We start from the raw sequence: 25,557 nt of genomic DNA, 5'->3' as shown, positions 1-25,557 counted from the left end.
AAAACATCAACCTATTTTATCTTTCTGCATTTTCTTTTTCTTGCTGCACTCAATTTATTACTAGCCCCTCATTATTTGATTCTGTTTAATCACCTTGGTTTTGAACAGTTTGAACTTTTTTCTTTTCAGTGGGCATAATTATCTACCTTTTACACAAACTGTTACTTTTTTCCCCCATCACTTTAAAAGCTACAGCATATTTCATGGTTGCCATGCTACGATGATCATATTTATGTTACTTCTGATGCAATGTGTTACTGCTTGACTCTTCCTACTATGTTTATGTAAGAGTTGGTTTCCCCCTCTGAATTTGTTCACAGCCTGGGGCATTTTCTAGTATTTGTTTTTCTAGAGCCAAAAGGAGTAAGAAAGAAAGAAGAGGCTGAGACAACATACAATCTTTGCTAGATAAGCTATGATTCTGTTCATTTTCTTCCAATAGTTAACTGCTTGAGTTGTACAATCTATTATTTCTATGGTGCGATAACATTTGAATTTGGACTATTTTTTCAACATGATGAAACTCTCCAACTTTCACCTTCTGCTGAAAACATATACTTCATAAAATGACTGTTCATTTCCCCTTGTTCAGTGGTTTTCCCTTATTATTCAATCTGACAACTTACCACTTAAAAGAAGGTAAATGTTTTAAGGTCTTGATTTCCTTCCTTGTAGATAAGGGGTATACTATTATATTTTATCAGAAGAGGTAACTCAACAGTAAGCTTTTGGATGGGAGTGGGGCCAAGAAGTCAAGCTTTTGTTATAATCACACACTTTACTACAGCATCTTTTCTTTCTTTGGTTGTTAGTTTTGACTACTTTTTTGCTCCTTTGATAGGAAAAAAAATATTCTGCAGTAGTTTCAATCTATCAGTAAATCCTAGAATGACTATCAGGGTGTATATAAAATCACAACTCTAATAAGTTAAGAAACTGACAGCAAGGAAGTTAATGCATAAAACCATACTGCTAATGGTATGAAGGTAGAATTTGAAATTAGATAGTCTGGGTACAGAGACTTCATTCAACCACAGTGCTGTAGCAATATTTAACATATCTCTAATGAATTTGTAAGTTTAAAAGAATGCTTATTTCAAATTAAACTTTATGTTATAGTAAATGGCAGAAATATGAATGAGCTCTTCTGACTTAAGAACTACTTTCTGTAAGCTTAGTATACATACCTGGACCTTCTCCCTCTCAGCATTTAGGCTGTCCTGCAGTTCCTGAAGCTCTCTTTCTAAAAGCTCAACCCTTTGTCGGTAACGCAGACTCTCAACCTGAGCCACTTCAAACCTAGTTTCAGCAATTTCTTTTTCTCGTCGTATAAATCTACAAGAGTACTTATGTTAAGATTTTATCTAAAGTTAAAAAAGTCAACAATATAACATTTCAAAAAGGTAATTTTTAAGATGATAAAAATCATTCACTTTACTCGGTATTTTCACGTAGTATTTTATCAACAAGTAGAAGAAGATAGGTTAGTATAAATAGTGGTTTCAGAAATATATACCTTGAAAATGATCTATAAAGCATTTAGTTTTTCTTTATTTTGAGACAGCATCTCACTTAGGCCCGCCCAGGCTGGTCTCAAACTCATGAGCCTCCCTGTTTCCAAGTGCTTGGGATTATAGGCATATACCATTAGGCATTTAATTTTTCAAGAGAACCAGCTTAAGTTCTAACTATCAGATTCAACTTTAAAACCATTTATTTAGTATATTTAAATGACAAAAGTGACCATTAATCAGGTGGTAGTGGTTCTTTTTCTGCCCAATAAAAGAATGAGCCTTACATCTAAATTATGTATAACCTCCTCTAATTTCTGCATTTTCAGTTTTATTACCATATCATAAAGCATTAAGAATGTATTTGATTTACCTGAGAATTTCTAAAATTTGTTCTTGAGATTTTCCTTCTTCACTAAGAGACACGTTAAATGGACCTTGCACACCTTCCTTCACAGAGGCAACTACCTTGTCACTTAATTTTTCAATCTGATCATGAAGTAGTCTGTTTTGTTTCTCTAAATCTTCACAGCGAGACACACATTTGGAAACTTCATCCTGTAAGCCAAGAGTCTACTATAATGGCATATATTCCAATGTACATTAAAAAAAAGAATTCTTAGCTGGAGGTTGTGGCTAAGGCAGCGGAGCTCCTGCCTACCAAGAATGAAGCTGGGAGTTCAAACTTCAGTTATCACCAAGAAACAAAAACAAAGAACATAATAAAACAACCTCAATTGCTCTAATTCTCATTAACATTCTGTTGTGATTTACAACAGTACCTTTAACATTCTCTCTCTCTCTTCCCAAGATGCTTTACACTCCAACAACTGTGATTCTGCCTTCTGCGTTGTTTCTTCCAAATGCTGGCGAACTGATGCCATTTTTGAAACCTGTTCCTTGGCAGCTTGCAGTGCTTCAACATCAGCAGCGTGTAGCATCAGTTCTCTCTCATACTTATTCTGAGCTTCCACGGCTATTTTAGCCTGCAAGAAATTATCCCCCCATTGACATAAAAGTTTAAAATCCATGAAGTTCTTCAGTATTTTTAAAATAGACACTCAGTATATTTTTAAAATAAAAATGAAGATCAACTAAATATAACAAAATAGAAATAATTAAGTTATGTTATATTTCCTTAATAAAAATACTTTAAAAAAACTATTTAAAATGAAACTTAGGAGACTATGTGGCAATCTGGAACAAATTTTGAAAGTTAAATATATTAGTTGTGTGAGATACACTTGTTAATATACACAAGCTTATGGAAAACAGAAATAATCAAGGAATACTGAACTGTAATTATGGGTTGGTTTATTCTTTACCTAGAAGTATTTGAAATTTCAGAGTTTTTGGATTTTGGAATATTTGGAATATTTGCATACATCTTATTAGTTGAACATTTCTAATCTGAGAACCTGAAATCTGTAATGCTCCAAAATCTGAAAGTTTTTGGGCACCAATGCTCAAAAAAGGGTTAGGGATACTCAATCTGCATATTATTTGATTTTTTAATTTATAATGTTATTGTAAGTATGTTATGCAAATGTTGTTGTAAGGATAATTTATTTTGGTCTATTTTACTTGTGAGGTCTTTCCTCTCTGTATTCCATTTTGAAAGGAATATTGATACAATCTGTGTGTATGTGTGTGTGTCAATATATGTATCAATGTATCTATATATATATACATGGTACATATATTTAAGCAATAAAGACCAATAATGAAGTGAATAGCTATTATATACCATCTAAAGTAAAAATGAGAACTTTACCAATATCCACATATTTATTTTTTCCATTCTACCATTTAAAAAAAATCTCACTCTGAATTGGGTTTTATTATTCTTTCATCAGGACAACATTATAAAGAGATTTATCGTGTCTGCATGTACATCTATGCACTAAAAATACAGGTTCTGGCCTTTATAAAGTTTTATAAAGTGAGGTGCATAGAAGTCTGCACAAGCTTAGCAATGCATTTACAAATACTTTTCAGAGGTCCTTGGTTTTTACTTTTTTTGGAAAGTATCTTAACTACATTGTCTACTTCATTTTATAACTACATCTAGCGAACAATAGTATAGCAAAGTTTATAAATGACCACAAGTATACTTTTGGTCTTTTATTCTTGTTTTTATATTTCTTCCCATTTGTAAGTATCATCTTATTTATGGAGAATGAACTTTTAAGCTTTCATCTTCATTTTTTAACTTAATCAAAGTTGTACAAGAATAGAAATAATCTTGTATTTTTATAAGGTTCACCACCTCAAATGCATTCATATACTTCAAGAACCATTTTTCAGGCTCAAAGCTTATTTCTCAGAAGATGACTCTGAGAACAATACTTACTTGCTCCTGACAGTCACGTCTAGCTTGCTGTTCATTACTTAAAGCTGTACTTGCTCTCTGAAGAGCTTCTTGTACTTCACTTTGAACACAAGAAAGTGTTTTCTTCAACTCAGATAACTAAAAAGGGAGGACAAGATTAACACCAGAGTTAACTACAAACTTGGAAAGTACTGAGGAAATTATAACAAAAGATGTAAGGACTGCTGATAGACTTCATATAGTTATATACCCTGACATGATCTACTGCTCAAGTTTTATAACTCTGTATTTACTCCCTACTGATGTTTGCAAAAGTAAAATCTGAGAAAGAGACTTCTAAAAAAAAGCAGTTCTACAACCTAATTATACAAAGTGGTCTGAAATTTTCAAAGGAAACACAGAGATGTACAGAATAGAGAAAATCATAAAATTAAAATTGTTGGCTAGCAGTCGATTTCTGTTGAGATGAACTAAATGTTAACAAATAGCTAGTTAAATAAATTCAATCCACACATAAAGAAAGATTATTATGCTTAAAGACTTACCTGCTGTTCCATGCTCTCTATGGCTTTTCTCTTGTCATCCTGAAGTTCTTGTTTTTCCTTCTCAACCTCCATCAACTTCTTTTCCAACTGTGTCTGAAATTCAGCTGATTCTTTTAAACGAACTTCAATATTCTTATGTACTTCCTCTGTAACCTTCATAACAAACAGTAAGAAACAAAAATTATAAACATTTAAAATTACTTTTACCAAATTTTATAAGCTTTCACCAATTACTAAAATTAATGATTCTTTATTTGAAAAGAGTTAATAAAAAGTTGATTAGAAAATGTGTTTTGTAAATCTTTAAGTATAAACTAACTCTCATTGGTCATTTTTTTCCTTTGTGATGAAATTTTCAATTTCTCTTCTCTCCCTATCTCCTCATATCCATTTGCCAAATCTGTCTGTGTACTTCTGAAAGGTATTTTCCTCACACACTGATGTCACTAACGCCAACCACAAAAGGATCTTTTAAAATTGTGGTCCTAAGCTGGGTGCAGTGGCTCATGTTATAATCCCAGCTGCTCAGGAGGCAGAGAACTGGAGGATGACAGTCTGACGCCAGCCCAGATAAAAACCGCGAGACTGCATCTCAACCAATAAAAGCTGGGTGTGGTGGTGAGCGTCTGTCATCCCAGATATGCAGGAAGTGTAAACAGGAGGATTGTGGTCCTGGCCAGCCTAGGCATAATAACCAAAGGAGTCTATAAAAAATAAAATAAAATAAAAAGCAAAAAGGGTTGAGGCATGGCTCAAGTGGTAAATCACCTAACAAGCAAGAGTCCCTGAGTTCAAGGCACAGTACTGAAATAAATTGTGGCTTGAGTGTAATGTGAGAGTCTCCAAAATGAATTTTGTATCCTCCAATCTACCACTCTACTCTTTGTAAAGAAAAAAAATTTTTAATTATGACATGTTAAAGAATATCAGTGGTTCTGAATAAGCCAACAAAATACAATGCGACATGATGTCCTAAATCTTTCATATTTGCTTCTCAGTAGTTGACTTCATAAATTCAGAACACTAGATGCCATCATCTGGATCTTTTCTACCTTGGCTGAGGTCTCCTACTACATAGAATATCTTTTTACGATCTTTGACTATCCAGATGATACCTTCACTCAAAACTATCGTCTATTTTGTGAAGCCATGTGTACCCAGGAAACAAATACCTCTCCTAATACCTCATTTTTCTCAACATTTGACTTGTTACTTTCCCACAGTAATCACTCTCTCCCTCCCTTGCTTTATGAATTTTGTGGTTTTTCTTTTATATGGCTTATTAGACTCAAGAACTTTCAGGTAGTAAGGGGAATGATGCCAGTCAAATGCATACCAGAGTGCCTTAGACTTAGCAAGTTCCAAATTAAAAAAGAAAGTAAATACATAATTTCAGGGTCATACATACCTGTTTTTCTTTGTTCAAGGATTCCTCTAAGCTAGTAACCATTGCTCGATACTGTTCCACATTACTAGTAGTTGTTTTGAGTCTCTCCTTCAAGTCATTTACCTGCTCTTCAGCCTGCCTTAGCTGACTCAGAAGATCATCCACATCTTCTTTGTCAGTAGGCTGACCTAAGAGACACAATAACTTTATTAAAAATGACACTGTAAATTAACATTTTAAATGGTATTAGAGGTGACTACTGTCAAAGAGTATATAACTTAGAACTAAGATGCAAATATAAAATTACTTAAAAAATAAAATATATTTCAATCTATGCTGAACACCAAGATGAAAACTACTTTTCATATGTCACTTCATCCAAGAAAATTCAAATATTTGAAATCTGTTATAAAAACTAAGCAAGTAATATATAAGAAAAGAACATGATATATTTCCACTAAGCTGAGGTAGATATTTAAAGAAATAATTAGATTCTTAACTTTTTAAACATTTACTCTAAAACACTAAATAACACATTTAGTCTAGGGGTTAGGGGTATAGCTCAGTGGTATAGTGCATGCCTTCCACAGAAGGCCCAGGGTTCAATCCCTAGCTCCCCTAAAAGCAAAAATAAGCAAAATCCACAAATCTAAACTTAACAGCTAAATGCATGGAAAAGAATGGTTTATCATATGAAAGCAACAAGAAAGAATTTCTGGTTATAGTTATATATCCATTACATACATGTATCAGACATGTGTGTGTCTACATACTTATAGTTACTTATTTGCTTCTTCCATTGGGGTATAGATCAGTGGTAGAGTGCTTACCTAATATGTGTGAAGTACTAGGTTTGATCCGCAGCAAACACAGACACATGCACAAACAAGATTTCAAGAATTGGAAAACTCAGAACATACCATGGTCAGGTGCCATGTAGAATTGTTTTATAATCTTCCAGTCTGCCAAATTTATTAATTTAAGCCTCAAACTGAGATTTACTGTACAGAACAAAAGGGATTTCCTTACCCTTTATTAGAATTTGAGAAGGATAATGGTATTTATTTATGGGACAGTCTACAAACCTAAAGAAGTACCTATATATGTATTTAATATACGACTACTTTATTTACCTTTACCAGTTCTTTGTGCAGACTGAGAAGCAAGTTGGGTTTCCATATTACTGAGGTGTTGCTTCAATGTAGCAACTTCCTTTTGAGCATTTTTTAATAGTTCTTTTGTGTTAAGATGAAGATTCATTTCTGTATCTAGCTGTCTCTTTGTATCTAAAAGTTGAACCTGTAAGAAAAAAACTACATTAACTCTATGACTATCTTTCCTTTTCTATGTAGCTACAGGTTCAAGATTTCTTTTCTATAAATCTTATAACTCTAACTAGATAAAGTAACAGAGAAAAGATTTACATTGCCACATGAAACAACTAAGTAGATAAAGCATATGAAACAACCATGATCTCTGAGATGGAAACAAAAGAATGCCCTGGTTTACTGAGTCAATGAGGTTCCAGAATATGTCACAAGGAAGAGGGAAGAAACAGGTCAGCATGCTCCCTGAATTGAGAATGCAGACCTGAGAGACCTGGGAGCTTAAGCAGCTCAAGTTCCTAAGATGGAATATCAGAGAGAAGCAGTTGATAGATGAGAGAACTCTGTGGAGTTATGCAGAGAGAGGGTACCCCTTGAATATTCATCAGATTAGTGATCAGTGCATGAGGTTACCCCACGATGGAATCATCCAACTTACCGTGAAGAGTACCTAACCACAGAAAGCCAGCAACACCACCTTGTGCTTGGCAGTCAGACTGAGGAAAAGACTAATTCACAGGACAACTTAGTACTTAGGAAGGTCCTGCCTCGGTAATGGGGAATAATTAGTTCTAAATGAAGCACTGCTCCGGGCCTACATCAAAAAAGCAAAACTCAAAAGACTCAAACTATTTTTAATTAACTTTACCAACTTCCAGAACAAAGTTCAAGAGAATTAACATACAGAAATATTCAGCACTTAGGCAGAGGAAAACTCACAATCAGAATTATGAAGCCCAAGAAAACAAGAAAAGCTTAGTCTGTAAGAAGTTTTTGAAAAATCACATTTCAACTTGGATCGCAATGTGTCCACAGACAAGATTAATTATGAAACATAAAGTTTAGAAATTTAAAACCCAATAGACTCACATCTAAATTTCTAGTCAGTGTATGCCTTTGTTCCACTTCATTCTCCAACTTCTTCTTTAGATGAGATATCTCATGTTCCAGTTTTTCTATCTGGCTACTGAGCCTTTGTTTAGTTTCTGTTTCAGATCTCTCTAGTATTCCCTAAGATAAATTAAAGATTTTTGTTTAATGCTTAAAAGTTAAAAAAAAAAATAGCAATGCAAAGAAAAATTAAAGACTACAGAGAATTATGGAATTACAAAACATGCAATACATGAAAAAGTTAGGACCTAGACTATTTGCCAAGAAAATTTTTGCCTTTTGCATTTTAAAGTATATGTGTAATATGGGGAGAAAAAAAGAAGTATGTTACATCAGTCATCCATATTTCCCGAAGTTCTAGGGAAAAACAAAACCAAAATGTTAATCTTGTAAAGTTATGCTGCACAGAACCCAGTATTAGACTTGAGGATCAAACATGCCAACTGCAAGGTTTTAATCAATTCTCTTTTAAAGTTTTATTTAAATTACTTTTTAGTAAGCCCTCAAATTCCATGACCATAATGGATAACAAAAATAACAGATACATTTTGCTAAGGAGGAAAATTAAGAATACAGAAGAATAAAATTATTTTAACTTTTCCTCTACATGTGTTTTTTACTTGATTACCTGAATCGTTTGCAGATTAGTCAGCAGCAAGTTTTGTCCCCTTTGTTCAGCTAACAAAGATTCCCTTTGCTGAGAAAGACGAACTTCTGACAATTTAAGCATTTCTTTTTCCTTCTTCAAATTTTCTGCTCTTACCTTGAGGGATACAAGCAAAAGAAAAAATGGTGAAAACATTGTGCCAGATATAACATGATTACAAAATTAAAATGATTCTTTCATTATCATATAGTTCTTCATGATATTTAGATGCTACACCTCCTCGTATAAAGAAATATAAGTTTCACATGTTGAAATACAAAGTTATTGTGAATATTAATAGATCAAAAGAAAAATCTTTCACTTACCACAAATACTTATCATTACTTTGCTCTAACAAACCAGGCTTTAAAAATAACAGCAATAAAAATCTAAAACGGCAGAATAAAGAAGCACAACTGTGTAACCATGCTACAGTTCATATCTGCATCCTATTAAATTATGCACATTTTAGAATACAAATCAGTTCCTAAGCACATCTTTGAAAGTGATGACTGACCTATTTAGAGGATTTTTTTGTTTTGCTTTTTCACCTTCTCATAAAGAATACACTCTAAGTCTGAGGGTCTGGAAGAGTACTTGGAAACTCAGTAGTCTCAAATATTCATATATGATAAGTCATATTAATTATCAACCAAAAAACTCACTGTATTGGTTTTGAAGTGTTGTGGCTCACTTCCCAACAAGGCAGGGGAGCTACATGAAAATGACAGAATACAGCCAACAGAACTAGAACTGGGATTAAGTCCGAATCAGCCTGTGTCTCATGACTGCCAAAAATAAGCAGCTTACTTACTGGCTCTTGAATATGTTTCTCACAGACAGGATGGGGGATAAACATACCTGCTTTATAAGTAGTGATCAAAAATAAGGTGAGAAAGAAATTTTTATTGTATGCCAAGTATAATATTTTCTTGGAAGTCTTGTGAATTTCAGACATTTATAAGCAGGTTAAAATTCAGAAATATAAATCAATGTCTTTTATTATGAATGAGTCAAATTGGATAAAAAAATGAGTCTTTGCTATAAATAATCATGTTTCTAAATTTCTTTTGAGATGAAAGACTTGTAATGAAATCTTAGTTCAAGAAAAACATAAAAAGCAAACACTATTCTCTCCTCAATCTTAATAGAAATTATAACCAAACTAAGACACTATCGGCTATTTGTAAATGATGCAATAAGGACTTGTAACCCAAAAACATCTCCTTTAAGTCATTTCAGTCAGTAAAATCAAAGCAACACTATAAAGAAATATCAAGGGCAACTTATAATCAAGCCCACTGAGGTGTACTAGTCTCACTTCTGCAACAGCTAGCTTTTCATTTGCTCCTCTCAGGTCTTGAGTCATTGTATTGATGATCTGTTCCTGCTTTTGAGTTGTTGCAGTGAGTTTCTGATTTCTCTCTTGTAGGGATGTTATTTCTCGACGATATCCTTCAACATTATCTTGCAGCATTTCATAACTGGTATGGAAGAAAATTAATTCTTTAAGCAACTGAAATACTATATCCTTGCTTAGGTTCTTGAAGAATTTCACAATAGCCTTGTTTTAGACAATAAAACAAGTTGGCTTATGGAACCTTCATTCTTTTTTTCTAAACTATAGTTAGCAATTAAATTCAAATTCTAAATAAACACAGCATTGCATGTTGAATAATTTTTTAATCTTATTCACAGAAAAAAAGTCATATTAAAAAATGCCAATATAGGGCTGGTGGAGTGGCTCAAGTGGTAGAGTGCTGCCTTGCAAGTATGAGGCCCTGAGTTCAAACTCCAGGGCTGCCAAAAAAAAAAAGAGAAAAAGCCAATGTAATGTTGATATATCAGACACCCACCATGACGCAATGTGCAATTTAGGATATTCCTGTATGCCTAGAGATGGATTTCTAACAATCCCCCTTTTCTTCTTTAATCCTTCATCTTCTCTTGTATGCTTCAAACTTTAGAAAATGGCTGGCTGAGGTATCAACATTTAAAAAAAAAAGATGCTTTGATTTGAGGTGCTGAACTATTATATGTATGGAAATGAATCCTGCTTACTGTCATTACAAAGATAAGTTTTATCATAGACTATGTATAAATAAATTTTGCCCTAACCTGCTAAACAAGCATTCAATAAGCCTATTAACAGTCATAAAATGAAACCTGCTACTATTCCTTTGTAGGTGACCAAGAAAGTCAATTTTCCAAGGACTATCAAGCACTCGCTTTTCTTCTATCTACAACAGAAGAGGCTAAATAAGATTTGCTCCCATTTCTCTCATCTTCTGGTGCACTTATCAGAGACCTATAGAAACAACATGACTTTCATTCAGGAAGGGAAACAAGCAACATTCTTCACATGAACTTCAACTAATGAATTTAACTCCTTAGCACTGCTCACCATAATCATTAACCAATATTAAACATGAACCACAACAGTTCATCATCCTAGAACACAGGCCACAAAAAAGCAACACTACTGCAAATTAACCCTTGAACTTGACTGATCTGAATATTGGAGTATAATATTTTGATTTTACTAATTTTTGAATAAAAGAAAATTTACCGTTTAGAAGCAAAATCTAGCTGGGTAGAAATTTTTGTGTTTTGTGACCGCAAATCTGTGACTTGCTCCTGAAGCTTCTCAAGCTGCTCATTCTGTATTTTTTCACGGTCTGCCTTTTCTTTTTTGTAGTTCTCAAAAATTTCCTGTAACTAAATATTGACGATCATTCAAAGATGACACTATATTCTCTAAAACCCAATCCTAGATAATCTATGATCTTAAAAAAGCGTGATCTTTACCTGTTTAAGGGCAGCTTTAGCTTCTACAGCCTCTGTTGATTCAATAACAGGCACTGTAGCAGGAGTGGAAACAGTCTGTGATGTACTTGAACGTTTTGGAGTTGACACAAGAGAAATATCATCCAAGCTTGAAGCTTCAATAAAAAGGAGAAAGACTGATGAAATATTTTGTCGGCTTTTGTAAGTCAGCTTAATTTTATGTTTACCTGTAAACATATTACCAATTCAAGAAGCTTATCTGATTTAAATGAAAAAGTAAGAATACAAGAGTTCTGAAATAAGGAATCCATTAAACAACATACTAATAGTGTTTTTATTTTATTAAAGGAAATTTATTACTTAGATTTAATTTTTTTAAAAACATAAACTAAAATAAGTATTGTAATTCATTGATTCTAAAATGTAGAGGTGTCAACAATACTCAGTATTTCTTCTCTCTTAGCAATACATAAAACAATGTCTTAGAACTGATGGCATGTTATATAATCAATTGTACATAGTAGTCAAATTTGAGGCTACCATATTAAGAGCACCTATTGCTTAGGTCACAAAATCTATTCCTTAACATAATATTTCAAAATACTCTATTAAAATAACATAAAAACTTACCCTGTAGTGGTATATCAACCCCTGTTGTTTGTGACAATAAAATACGGTACATATCACGCTGACGAACGATGGAATCAACAAGTTGCATTTGATGTTGTCGTGACTCACGGAGTTGTTCCAGCTCAGCAAGGGAGCTTTCAAGTTTAAGCTGAAGTTCTGAGATTCTGCAGGAAAAGAAATCACTCTATTTCATAGGCCTGAATCAAGGGTTTTCTTTTGAAAAGAAAACTTAGTTTCTTCCATAAATTACCTAACTACCTGCATCTACCTTCAAGCATCCTATTTTCATTTCTTTTATCATTTTTTCCCCTTTGTGCTATTTTAAGAACCACTTTAAAAAAATCCTCACCATACAAGACTCAGGTACTGTACTCATCAACACCATCTGAAAAATCCGTTTGCAAAAATTAAACCAGTTTTTCTCAGCTTAAACTCGTCTTCATGCTTTTATAGCCATTTCTCCTTCTCTAGAGCATCAGATACTATCTTTTGAAAAAAACTGTTTCTTCAACTTGAGTAATTATTCAAATCTTCCCTATGAAATCTGGCCTGTTTCCTGTAATTCAGGCTAGGACCTCCAGTTATATGCTCCCATCCCTAGTAGGAGCACTTGTCATACTGAACTAGATTTACTTATTTAAACTGTTTTTTGGGGATATTTTTGATTGATTTTTTTTTCTATCACCATATCCCCAGTATCCAGCACTATTAGGGGCATATTAAGAAGTTTTTGGTATAGTGGCTCAAGTGGCAGGGCTCCTGCCTTGCAAGTGTGAGGCTCTGAGTTCAAACTGCTGTACCACAAACAGCAACAACAAAAAAAGAAGTTTCAGTGTTTGCTGAACCAAGTGAAGTGGTGAATTGCTTACTTAGATGAAGTTGTTTCTTGCTCTTCTCGTTCTCTGGTTTCTCCCAGTTCTCTAAGAGCAAACAAGAGACGCTGATTTTGTTGTTGAAGCTCTTCAATATTTCTGTAAGATACTAGATGCTGTGATATTACTTCAGATGAACTGCTTATGTCAGCAGAGCTTACTTCCTCATCACGAATTACATGGTTACCCCTGGCTTCTTCAAGTTCCATCAAAAGCACTCTAATCTAAAAACAAAATTTTAGTATTATATAATAGTATTAGCTTTGATTCTGGGAATGTTGGAAGAAAAATTTCAAATGAAAATATTACTTACAAAAATCTTCAAGTTAGCCTAACTTATATTACCTTAAAAAACAAAGCATTATTATCTATTATCATTTGAGATACTAAAATCTAAGTAAAGAAAATTTTAATGGAATAAAATTATTTTAAGTATAATATAAGTTATTACTTATTAAAAAGTAGTGAACTGTAATTCCAAATATATGGCTCCACTTTTCTAAAACAAGATTCAATAGCATAGAGACCACACAAAGATGCACATCTATTGTGTATTTGTGTGTCTGTGTTTACACATATATTATATGGTGGGGCAGAGGGAAGAGGATGGACAACAGGTTTTTAAATAAAAAGCACGCATATAATGCCATTCACATGATACTTTTAGTAGATCTGTGTTGTGTATAAATAAACAAATTCAGAGTAAAACATGAATGAGATAGAACTACATCTACTGACTTGTTCATTAAAAAAACAACAAAATAAAACAAAAACACAGCAGATGGCCATGGTAGTTAGGCGCCTACAGTCCTAACTACTCAGTGGACTAGGAAGGAGGATGCCTTGAGCCCAAGAGCTCAGGGCCATCCTACAACATTGGCAACAATGTGTATGGCTCTCTCTTTCTTTTTCCAAAACAAAGCATACTGCCTGATTCTATTTGTATCAAAAGCAAAGGAAAACTAGTGTGAGGTATTGGGTTCACAGTTGAGGACAGAGAGACTTTTGAGAACAGCGTTATTTGGGGGTCATCCGTCACATGGCAGTCCTCTGATGCACAGCATACTTCAATTTGAATATTCAAATGTCTAGGGGGTCACAGGTCTAACCATAAACCCTAGTGCAGGTTCCTAGTCGAGGCATTTTGCTTAATTTTGGGAATCAATGGTCCAACAAAGAAGCTGGAAGCAAAGACCTCTATCTTTTTTTTGTAGTACTAAGATTTGAACTCAGACCTCGTGCTTGCTAAGCAAATGCTCTACCACTTTGAGCTACGTCTCCTGCCCTTTCCACTTTTAGTTTACTTTTTGATACAGTCTTAACACTTTTGCCCGGGACTACAATCCTCCCCTCACCCCCACTGCAGGTAGGATTATAGACCTGCACCACTGGCCTTACTAACTTTTGCCTGCACTGGCCTCATATTGTAATTTTCCCATCTCCATCTCCAGCATAACTGAGATCACAGGCATGTGCCACCATGTCTAGCCTAAGACTATGTTTCTTAAAAACAACAACAAAAAAAACAGACCAGACATGGTGGTGCCTGCCTATCATGTCAGTATGTGGGAGGCTGAGACAGGAGGGTAGAGTTCAACCCAAGTCTTGACTACATAGTGAGCTTGTAGTCAGTCAAGACCCAGTCTCAAAAAAAAAAAAAAACAAAGCCCAAACCAAAACCATAGTGTGGTTTTATTTCAGTAAAAACAAATTTTACATATGTTCACACATGCTCATGTGTGTACAGATTTAAGAAAGATATGAAAGAATACACATCAGTCTGCTAGCATACATTCTGAGACATAAAACAATAGGGAATAGAAGCTGGAGAAAAACTATTTATCTCTGAATTGTTTCTGCCCTTATTGCAAACAGTACCTACAATTTGAAAATTTATCAAACACCTGGAAAAAAAAGAGAAGAACTGTGAAAAAACAATGCCTAGGATATAACTTTGCTAGAGTGGTGCTCCTAATTGATTAGAATTTCCTATATGCTCATTCTACTTAAGCTATCTTCAAACAGACTTAAACATTACTCAGCAGCCAATATTAAAAAAAATCTGGAAAACAAAGAAAATATTCTAACCTGTTGTGAAAGATCTTTAATTTGTATTTCCATTCTCTGATTGTCTCTTTCAAGTACGGATGAATGTTTGTTGGCTTTATCAGTGTCCTCCTGCAATCGCTGAATCTCCTTTAAAATGTAAACTCAATTGAAAATTCTGTACTTCCTTCTATGATTCATACAAATAAAGCAGGTATATGAATAACAAAAATATATAGTGCTCAAGTACTGTAGTAATAAACTTATAAATGAAATATTCTACAAAAAAGTAGCAACCAAAAAAGAAATACTGAAAGATATGAAGACATTTCTTAATATCATAAATAAAGTTTATTATTAAAATGCTTGTCACTGTATAAAAATGATAGGGAATTTTGTACTTCCTCATCAAATTCATTGTCAACTATAATGTTACAAACTGTACCAAATTTGTAGTCTCTTGCCAAAATATCAAAAAAATGCTCTCAAAACCTCTGTGACTAGAACAAACACACAGGACTACATTACAGGTATAACTTTAATATACTGGTCATTTTAAAATAAATGCCCAAAGTAAAATATACTGGGCAAGATACAAAGAAGGCTTGATTGACTAAAAAGTGTATCAGTAATTCTAAAAAAGCAGCAGACTACAAACCATAAGGCTACTAAAAACAAAGACAAATGCAGTGCTTCACAGCACAGTATCATTAGAGGTTTAGGGGAATAGTTTTGGTAAAACCATCAAAATTGGACAGATTTTGGAATCTTAGTTTTATTTCATATTGATGGAAATTCTGCTTCTTTAATGCATTATTTTCAAATACTACTGTTTTAACTACTATTCAAGCTATGATTCCTATTTATCCTGGTGTTTCAAGTACCTCTGAGCATACTTCCTTAAAGTTATGCATAAACCAGTTTCAGAAGGAAGAAGTATGTGACAAAATGAAGTAGACAGACATTCATGAAATTAGAAATGATGCGACTCTATTAAGTCCAAAACAGGACTAATTAAGGTGATGAAGTAGAAACAATTTGGTAATACAAACATTAAAGCCTTATAAATGAGCATTACAGGATTTAGACTAGAAGATACATGGTACAGGATATGGACAGAAAATTCTGCTATAAAAAAGATACAGAAATTATCTTTAAGTTCACCAGCAGTTTTAAAGAAATACTAGAAGAATTTCTCTAACTACACTGTACATTAAGAAAGAAGGAACATAAATATTTTTTTCTGTAATAAACAGTTGCTATTTTAATTCTGAAGTCTTCCTACCTCACTACACACCCTGCTCAATAATAAGCTCCAGGCAAAATCCTCATCCATAACAGAAAGAAATTTAAAAATCTAAGTGTATCAGTTTAGAATAGCAGATATACATTAATTTAGATGAATTGTCCTCAAATAAAACTTCTTTAATAAACGGAAAAACTTTCCTCATATTAATAGCTGAAACCTAAGATCAAAACATTTACAGTTTAATCTTCAAGTAAAGGATCATGATTAACTGCCTTGATATTTTTAATAATGCAAAGGAACAGTAACACAATAATGTATATTAAGATATGCCAAGTTGTGAGATGGTATCAAAATAGTTCTGACCTATAGTCAAAACAATATTATCATTTCTAGAAAGGCTATCACAACCATCTGAGAAAGAAGGATTATGCTAAATTTAGGAAAGTTTGATTACAAAGGGATTATCATTTTAATTTAAAGAGTGGTCCAAAGATATGTGGCAATTATCCTCCACAAGAAAATCATGAAGAAAACATTATCAAATGCCTTATAGAATATGAAAGGCTCTCATAATTGTGCTGAATAAAAGCACAAGAGTTTGTGATTGGGGTGCTTTAGTGTGATGTAAAGCTTCAAAAAGTGTAACTGTCACATCACTGAAAAGGATATTTAGCTTTCTTTTTCATTTATTTTTTCCTCCCCCAAAGCAAAAACTGAGGAACGGAACCAACCTTCATGGCTTGTTCAAGCTTAACAGATAAACTTGCCACAGCCTTCTGTGCACGTTCATATTCTTCACGCTGGCGTTTCAAAATCGGTGCTTTTGCTTCAACTTCTTTCACTATTTCATCTAGATACTTATTAATTCTTTTGTTCTCTAGTTTCTCCAAGAGCAACTGATCCTGAGTTTCCACATAAGCATTATACAGCTAGAAGTAGAAGAAGGGTCGTTTCAAATTGAAGTATAACAACAGAAGTTTGTAGTGTATCTGGTTTCACAAAAAATATTCCTCAGCACTTACACGAAAAGGAAAAGTTTGCTATATGACTCCCAGAACTAGGAACTAAAGAAAAGCCTTTCTTCCACTAATCAGATGATCTAAAATAATAGGTTTTTATGAAGGGGGAAGAATTAAGTTTCAGAGAGATCTGAACATTTTCTATAAAGAAAAACAGTTAATTTAACAAGATTTAACACCATTCTTACCTCAGTTAATTTCATGCCAGGTTTCACTATCTTAGCTACGGCTGCCGCAGTGGGAGACATGGCTGCAAGCTCCTCCTCAGACAATATAGCCCCTGGGCCAACATATACAAATTTAGCATATTTTTTTTAAATTTCAAACTTAAAAGACACTAAAAATTTTTCAAAGACAAGTAAAGGATAAGTGACCTAATTGTGTATTACATATTCTTATGAAAGTAATTTAAGGTATTGCAACACAAACTCATGTCATAAGACCTAATTCTAAAAAGCACACAATAATTACAGTTAACACTGTCTTGGGAGCTGACACACAATTATGTGTGATCAAATGGTACTTATATCTTATAGTTCAGTAAAGATTCAGGTAGAGCATTAACTGTAAAATAAAAATATTTTCAAATAGTATTACTTAATTTAATTTTCTGTATCACACCATGAAAGAGGAACACTATGTAGACAAGTTCTAGTATTTCAAGGAATTAACAAACACCTACTACTCATACCTTTACGCTTTGTTGCAGAAAGCAGGTCATTTGCATTCTCTAATTCCTTTTCCAATTTCCCTATTTTCTCAAGCATTTCTTTTTCCATTTGATCTTTAGATTCCTCCACCTCCAAAAGATGATCTTGTATTGCTTTGTTGGCTGAAAACATTTTAAGAAGCAGAATATCCAAACATGTAATTAAAACTTTGCATTTTAGAAACTGTAACAGAACAGTCATTTTTCTCCCTCTGCAGATATGAAATTCTAGAGATTTACACCCAATGGTTATTATTTACTGAAAGCCTTTGTTCTACTTATAATCCCTGAAATGTCTTGGCCTAGTGAGTTTGTTTCTCCTTTGATATCTCTATCCACAGGAAAACAAGGGAATTCAAATGATAGGAAAGTGGCTCTAGGAATACCTTTGGTTTCAATTTTGATTTTGAATCTAGAATATAAGAAATGAATGCAAATGACTATTGGCCCCCCATTTCCTTATATTCCACATTGTAGTTCAATCAGCCAGATCAACAGTACCCAGAAAAAACTCCATCTCTACTGATCATGCACAGATTATCTTTACCATTATTCCCTAAATCATACAGCGTAGCAACTATTTAGACTGTATTTGCTGTTGTAAATCATCTAAAGATGATTTAAAGTATATGAGAGGATATATGTAGCTTTTATGTACGTACTATGCCATTTTACATAAGGGACTTCAGCATGCTCAAATTTTGAAATTCTTTGGGCTCCTGCAAATACTTAGGGACATCTAACTGTGAGTATCTTCCATTTTAAAAAAGCAAGAATTTAAGGTAAAAAAAACTTTACCGTACGCTACTTGAACTTAAAAAGGGAGGCTAACTTATGCAGTAAGACAGCACACAAATGGCTATAAAAGGGGAAAGAAACCTGGTATCTGTTTTTTTCAATATACCATTTGCTTTTTAAAATGTAATTCTAAGTTTCTTAATCCCACGATCTTTCTTCTAAATTTTGTCCCTAATACTGTCTTCTAAATCCAACAATCTATCTAAGTGCAAAGAAAAATGCACCTCCTATCCATAACTGAAGCCACTTACCTTCTCCAGCTTCTTTCAGAAGTTTGTGTAGTTCATCCACTGCCCGGGTTAGTTCACTGCTCTTTGCCTCTGAGTCATCAGCAGCACTCTAAAAGTTAATCATAAAAAGTTACCCACCATCCAGTCATCCAATACAAGGATATTAATGTATGTGGTGGAATATTTACCTTGTATAGATTAGAGAGTTTTATGTGAGCATTTAATTCATTGTGGAATTTTTCTTCCATACTGGCCTGCTGTTCTTTGGCCTAAAAGGAAAACATCCCAATTATTGCAAACCTACAGTACATACTAGCAAACCTAGCACGCTAGTAAATACCAGTAAGTCTAGCTTGAATCAAATTTAGAATGCTTATCAAATGTCAAAATGGAAAATCTACAGGTCGCTGATGGCTCACTCCTATAATCCTAGCTACTCAGGAGGCAGAGATCAGGAGGATTATGGTTCAAAGCTATCCTGAAGCCCTGCCAATACAAAGCTGGGCTGGCACAGAGTGGCTCAAGTGGTTGAGTGCCTGCCTAGCAGGCCTCACATGTGTGAGGCCCTGAGTTTAAACCCCAGTATGGACAAAAAAAAAAAAAAAAGAAAAACCTATTTTGTAAAGTAAAAGATAAAAGATTAAAACACCAAAATTAATTTTCAGTATAAAAATGTATTACTTTAAGGATAATACTGAGACTTTAAGTTAAAATAGTTAAATTATATTAAAATTAAGCCATACTCAATTTTTAGACAATATTTTATATACAGCATATATTGCAATTTCTGATTCTCTTTAGCCTATGCACACTTGGAAGTATTCTGGTTGTTGTATAGTGCTATAGCCAGATTCTAACATGACATCAGCCAGTTGTTGTCATGCATGCTTGTAACCCCAACATTCAGGAGGCTGAGAGCAGTAGGTTTTAAGTTTGTGGCCAGCCTCAGGTACAAAGCAGGTTATACACCAGCACAGTAGTAAGACTATGCTTCAACAAACAAAATCAACACCAATAAAAAATTGACATCATTTTTTAAAGTAACAGTTTCCTAAATGCTTTGATATTTTTGCAAAACATTTAAAAGTGGTTATCTATACCTCTTTTAGTTTGGTCAAAAGATCCTCTACATGCTTTTGAAGATGCTCATTTGATGTTTTTAAGCCATTCATCTGTTCTTCCAGTCTAGAAACCTAGAACCAAATCGGGGAGGGGGAAATGTAGTATTAACTGAAATTAATTTAACAGAAGGTTTATACCACCAATCAAAAGCAAAATAGCCTACTCTACTCAAATAGGTGATTTACAAAAAGTATGCATACTTTAAAAAATGAAAATAACAATCACAGCTCATGGAACATGTTTGGATTTAATTTACAAAAACTCAGGACCACTTCTTAAACATGTATCATTGGAAAATAAGATAAGACATTAGCTATCAGGAGTCATTAAAAAATACTGTAAATCCTTTAAATCCAATTAGTCATTTTCCTAGACCAAATATTAATGAGTTATTTTCTCCACATTTGGCCAATATTCTAATATGACTAATTATGCACACCACTGAATACACATTTAATAATTTGACATGCGAATGTAAGTTATATCCAACGTGAAGAAAGATAGACTTTTACTACCTTACCTCTTCTTTTTTGTTTTCAAGATTACACTTAAGCTCTAGAATCTCATTTCCTTTTTCTCTTCCAAGAGCTAGAAGTTCATCCGTTTTGGTTTTCAACTCTGTATTCAGCCATGTATTCTGATTATGTAGCAATTCCTTTTCTTGCTCCAAGCGTTTTTCTCGATACTAAAGAAATTTGAGAAAATAACATTTACATATAGTTATTCAAAAGACTTTCATTTATGGCTGAGGGAACATTCAGAATTTTACTTTAGAACAGAAATATTTACATAGATTCTTAGCTTACAGAAAACATAAAGAATAAATTTCAAATAAGATACATCAAATTGTTAGAATGTTTAATTCCTTTACATTTCAATTTTAATCTAGATGAGTTTTGAACAAAAAAAGTCCTTTCTGCATTAGAAATTACTTATTACTTGCCTTTACAGAAACATCAGAAGCTTGAAGTTCATCCAGCTTTAACTGAAGTTCACCCTTTGTTGCGGTGCTTTCTTTAAGTTTTTCATTTAGACGTTTAACATCCTCTAACAGAGGTCAAATGAGAATTCGAAAGAAAATGATTAGTTAACACTCAGAGAACTAAACATCAAAAAAAAAAAATCTCTAGAAATACAAATGTTTAATACAAAGTTACCAGCTTTTAATTCCCCTATGGTTTCTGTCATAACCACAAATTTTATTTTAACCAACAGATTACAAAAAACCAAAATTTGTATATCCAACCAGATGTATTAATTGTACCACCTATTTTAAGTACATTATTTAGGGTAAATATTCAACATTAACCTTAATTTTCAAGCTACATACCAAAACCTAAATTTTACAAATTACTATTTAAATTATAAAGCAATGGCTAACTCAAAATAATCAGTGTATATTTTCAATTTTTTTTATTCTTTAGCATTCAGGTTTTCATGAAAATAATTCCATTACCAAAGGGAACATAATACTGCTAGGAGACACATTCACTCAAGTACATCAGCTGTATTTTGTACCCTGGTTTTTTCTATTTTTACATATCCTATATTCTCTTCCACCTGTTTTTAAATATAGGCTTTCCTTTTAGGTTCTAACATTCAATGCTTATTGATAGCAACAATGTCTGCATAAAATGAAGAACAGGAGCTCGGACTTCACAACCCATTTAAACGTCTTTAAATTTGATGCTGTAATAAATAGCATTGTAGTAAAGATTTCTGCTTGTAAACCATGGTCAAATTACTATTACTTTGAGATGGTTTTTCATTTCTGTACTTTCTAGATACTTCTTCAAACCTTTGAAAATAGTTTAAAGAAGGGGAAACAACAGGGTTATTACAGTGAACTCTTCTACACTGAGCTATAACAAAGACAAATCAGCATTAGAAATAGACTGGAGAAATGGCCCAATGTATGCACGTATGAATAAAAGAATAAATAAACTGGGAAAAAAAAAAAGAAGAAAGACATAGACTGGAGGTTAATTTCTAGCAGCCAACAAAGAAGCAATGTAGTTAAAAGCTAACACATTTCTTCCTACCTGTTAAATATTCCAGTTCTTGAGACAGTCTCTCATTGGTTCTAACTAAGTCTCTTTTTTCAGCTTCTAATTCTTCCTTTGTTCTTGTAAACTGGCTCTGTCATACAAACAGGAAATAAATTATAGATGAATAATATAGGAACTTGAACATGGAATTGTTGCTTCAGTTAGTATCAGCTGCAATTTAAACTGTATTCTCTCCCTTACATCGTATGTCAAAAAGTTTTTCAAAAAACATTCATAATCCTCCCTTGTATTCGTATTTTTTATTTTAAAACATTTTTCCTAGGCTCATACTTTCCTCATGTCACTTTTTATTACATGGAAGTGTCCTAATTATTTAAACAAGCTTTTTACTTTCTGTTTTGGGGGGGTGGGGCAGTACTGGGTTTTTAACTCAGGGCCTACACCTTGAGCCACTCCACCAGCCCATTTTTGTGAAGGGTTTTTTTTCAAAATAGGGTCTTGCAAACAATTTGCCCAGGCTGGCTTCAAACCGTGATTCTTCTGATCTCTGCCTCCTGAGTAGCTAGGATTACAGTCGTGAGACACCAGTGCCCAGCTTAAACAAGCTTTTAGAAGAGTATTTAATGTACTTCTAATTTGTTTGCCTTCATAAAGTAGTTTTGAGAAAAAAATCACTGCAGTGTTGACTCATGCCTATAATACTATCTACTTGGGAGGCAGAGATAGAAGGACTTTGGTTCAAGGCCAGCCTGGGCAAAAAAGTTAGGTAGACCCTCTTCAAAGAACAAGCCAGGTGTGGTGGTACACAATGTAATCTCAGCTATGTGGGAGGCAGAGGTAGGTGGATTGTGGTCTGAGGCTGGCATCTGACCTATGTGAAAAATAAGTACAGCAAAAAGGGCTCCGGCATGACTCAAGTGGTAGGCACTGTGTTCAAACTAAATTCTCTTAAAGAAAGAAGTACCACTACATTTGTACTTGTACTTTAGTTCAAATTGTTTTTCAAGAAAGAGCCATAGAAATGGAATTTCTTAAAGCTATTTTGTCAAATTGCCTTACAGTAAGATAGTGGCTAAGTTTTTCTAATTAAAGGACCGATCTCAATCCACTTTAAAAAAGCTGATTATTTAAACAGAAGGGAAAAGAGAAGGTGCAGGGGGATGAGTGCTAACTTGGGGAGGCAGGCAAAAAATGACCTTACTGTTGTTTTAATCTGCAATTTTCTGTTACAGACAGAGAAACATTTCAGATTACTATTGTTAATTTATACAGCACATCTCCTTTGGCTATTTCTCCCTTGAATGATTTCCTTATGATTTGAAAGTAGTTGTGTATTAAGGATGCCAATACTTCTTAATGGTTTATTTGCATTTTAAATTTTTATTGGATTGAGTTTATCATTCATTCCCATTGTAAGTCTTTAAAATATTTTTATGCTCAGAACTCTTAATGTTTTATTATGTATATTTGAGGTGTATATTCGAGGTGGACAAAAATAATGTGGGATACACAGACATATGATAGTTAAGCAAAGTAATAAATCCTCTCAATCATTTTTATAACTATTTCACAAATATCTCAGCACAATACAACTTTTAATAACTGTTATCCTCGGGTTGTATGTTTAATCTTCAGATATTACCCTACATTTGCTACTTATCCCCTTTAACCTACATCCCATGTACCACCACCAAGGTTTATTCTATATCTCTGCACATTTTACCTATCTTACTTCAATTTTTTTAGAAATTTCACCTGTAGGTAGAATTGGGTAATATTTTCCTTTGTCTGTGGCTTATTTCACTTAGTGTAATATTCTCTAGGGCCTTCCATGCTGTGGATCATGCAAGATCTTTTCAGAAACTGAGTATAATATTGTAACACACACACACACACACACACACACACACACACACACAATTTTCTTTACGTACTTGTCAAACAACATTGTTTTGATATCTTGGCTAATTTGAAAAGTGCATCAATGAACATGGGAATGGGAATGCAGAGTACAGCTCTCTTTGCAAGGTGATTTCATCCCTTTTGAATATTATACCCAGAAAAGGAATTGCTGGGTCATATGGTAGTTCTATTTTTATGAACGTCCATACTATTTTCCATCAATGGTTGCACCAATTTAGATTTTAATCAACAGTGTACCAGAGTTCCCTTTTCTCTACATCCTTGCCACTGTTCATTAATGCCTAGCTCTTTGATAGAAGCCACCCTAATGACTGGGGGGGCAGGGGGGAGTAGGAGTAGTATCTCAAGGTAGCTTCAATTTTTACTTCCCCCGAACAAGTTTTGAGCACCATTTCATACACTTAGTCATTTTCATGCTCTCTTTGGAGGAAGGGCTATTTAAGTCCTTTGTCCATTTTTAAAGCAGGTTTTTTTCTGCAACTGAATTTAAAGAACTCTTCAAACTCCTTATAAATTTGGGACATCAATCCTTTAACAGATACGTGTCCTGCAAATATTTTTTTTCCACAGTTTTGGTAGATGCTGTTTTGTTTTGTTAATTCCTTTTGCTATACACAAGCTTTATAGTTTACTGTAGTCCCATTTGGTTTTGGAGTTGACTGTTGGTGTGATTTTACAGAAAGATCATTGCCAAGGTCAATGTAATGGAGCTTTTCCCTATGTTGTCTCCTCGTTTTAAGGTTTCAGGTCTCAGTTAGGTCTTTCATCAATTTCAGATTGACTTTGTGTATGATGTAAGATAAGAATTGACCTTCCTTTATTCTTTTGAATATGGAAATTCAGTTTCTCAAATACCATTTTCTGCAACAATACTTTCCCCATTGTGTCCTCTTGGTACCCTGGCAAAAAATTAGTGGACAGTATATATTTAGACTTATTTCTGCAATCTCCATTCTATTTTACTGGTCTATGTTTCTATTTTAATTCTGGTGCCATTACTATTTCTTTGTAATATCATTGTTTGTTTTTCTGAGGCAGTGTCTTGCTATGTAACCCAGGCTGGTCTCTAACTTGCAATCCTCTGCCTCCCAAGCACTGGGATTACAGGTGTGCACCACCAGGCTCAGTTCTCATATAGTTTTAAATCAGGAAATGTGTAACTTCCAACTTTCTTTCTTAATACTGCTTTGTCTATTCAGGGTCTTCTTGTAGTTGCATACAAATTTCAGGACTATTTCTTCTCTATTAAGAGTGCCATTGGAATTTCGTTAAGAATTGCACTGAATTTGTATATTGCTTTGTGTGTGATGAACGTTATTCTTCTGATATGTGAGCATGGGAGAGCTTTCCATACATTTGTGTTCTCTCAAATTTCTTCCATCAATGTCGTATGCAGTTTCAGTATAGAAACCTTTCCCCTCTTTGATTAAACTTAGTCCCTAAAACCTTTTTTGGTGTTTTCACATACATTCCTTCTGCTTCTTTTATGTATCCTAACCATAAGGTGAGATCACATATTCTGTGCT

The 25,557-nt window shown here is 33.7% G+C and overlaps 1 protein-coding gene across 3 annotated transcripts in view; it reads right to left on the bottom strand.

Annotated features, from left to right (window-relative positions):
* The window catches only part of Tpr (translocated promoter region, nuclear basket protein), a 63,293-nt gene that overhangs the window by 32,066 nt on the left and 5,670 nt on the right, over positions 1-25,557 (bottom strand). For 2 of the 3 annotated variants that reach the window (XM_020161856.2, XM_074047238.1), the window contains exons 5-28: positions 22,142-22,238; positions 21,043-21,146; positions 20,620-20,784; positions 20,078-20,170; positions 19,166-19,246; positions 18,999-19,086; positions 17,932-18,072; positions 17,429-17,520; positions 16,953-17,150; positions 15,015-15,122; positions 12,924-13,150; positions 12,055-12,218; positions 11,446-11,579; positions 11,207-11,355; positions 9,959-10,121; positions 8,620-8,754; positions 7,971-8,111; positions 6,909-7,074; positions 5,797-5,963; positions 4,389-4,541; positions 3,865-3,981; positions 2,294-2,497; positions 1,885-2,069; positions 1,188-1,335 (exon numbers count right to left, since the gene is read on the bottom strand). In XM_020161856.2, coding sequence (XP_020017445.2) covers positions 1,188-1,335; positions 1,885-2,069; positions 2,294-2,497; positions 3,865-3,981; positions 4,389-4,541; positions 5,797-5,963; positions 6,909-7,074; positions 7,971-8,111; positions 8,620-8,754; positions 9,959-10,121; positions 11,207-11,355; positions 11,446-11,579; positions 12,055-12,218; positions 12,924-13,150; positions 15,015-15,122; positions 16,953-17,150; positions 17,429-17,520; positions 17,932-18,072; positions 18,999-19,086; positions 19,166-19,246; positions 20,078-20,170; positions 20,620-20,784; positions 21,043-21,146; positions 22,142-22,238 — 3,420 coding nt within the window. The remainder of the gene's footprint in view (positions 1-1,187; positions 1,336-1,884; positions 2,070-2,293; positions 2,498-3,864; positions 3,982-4,388; positions 4,542-5,796; positions 5,964-6,908; positions 7,075-7,970; positions 8,112-8,619; positions 8,755-9,958; positions 10,122-11,206; positions 11,356-11,445; positions 11,580-12,054; positions 12,219-12,923; positions 13,151-15,014; positions 15,123-16,952; positions 17,151-17,428; positions 17,521-17,931; positions 18,073-18,998; positions 19,087-19,165; positions 19,247-20,077; positions 20,171-20,619; positions 20,785-21,042; positions 21,147-22,141; positions 22,239-25,557) is intronic. The other variant, XM_074047239.1, reaches the window with a different exon arrangement.

Source organism: Castor canadensis, chromosome 11 (assembly GCF_047511655.1).
Source record: "Castor canadensis chromosome 11, mCasCan1.hap1v2, whole genome shotgun sequence".
Lineage (NCBI taxonomy): Eukaryota > Metazoa > Chordata > Mammalia > Rodentia > Castoridae > Castor > Castor canadensis.
Note: the sequence above shows the minus strand (reverse complement) of the source record. Positions and strands in the feature narration are given on the sequence as shown.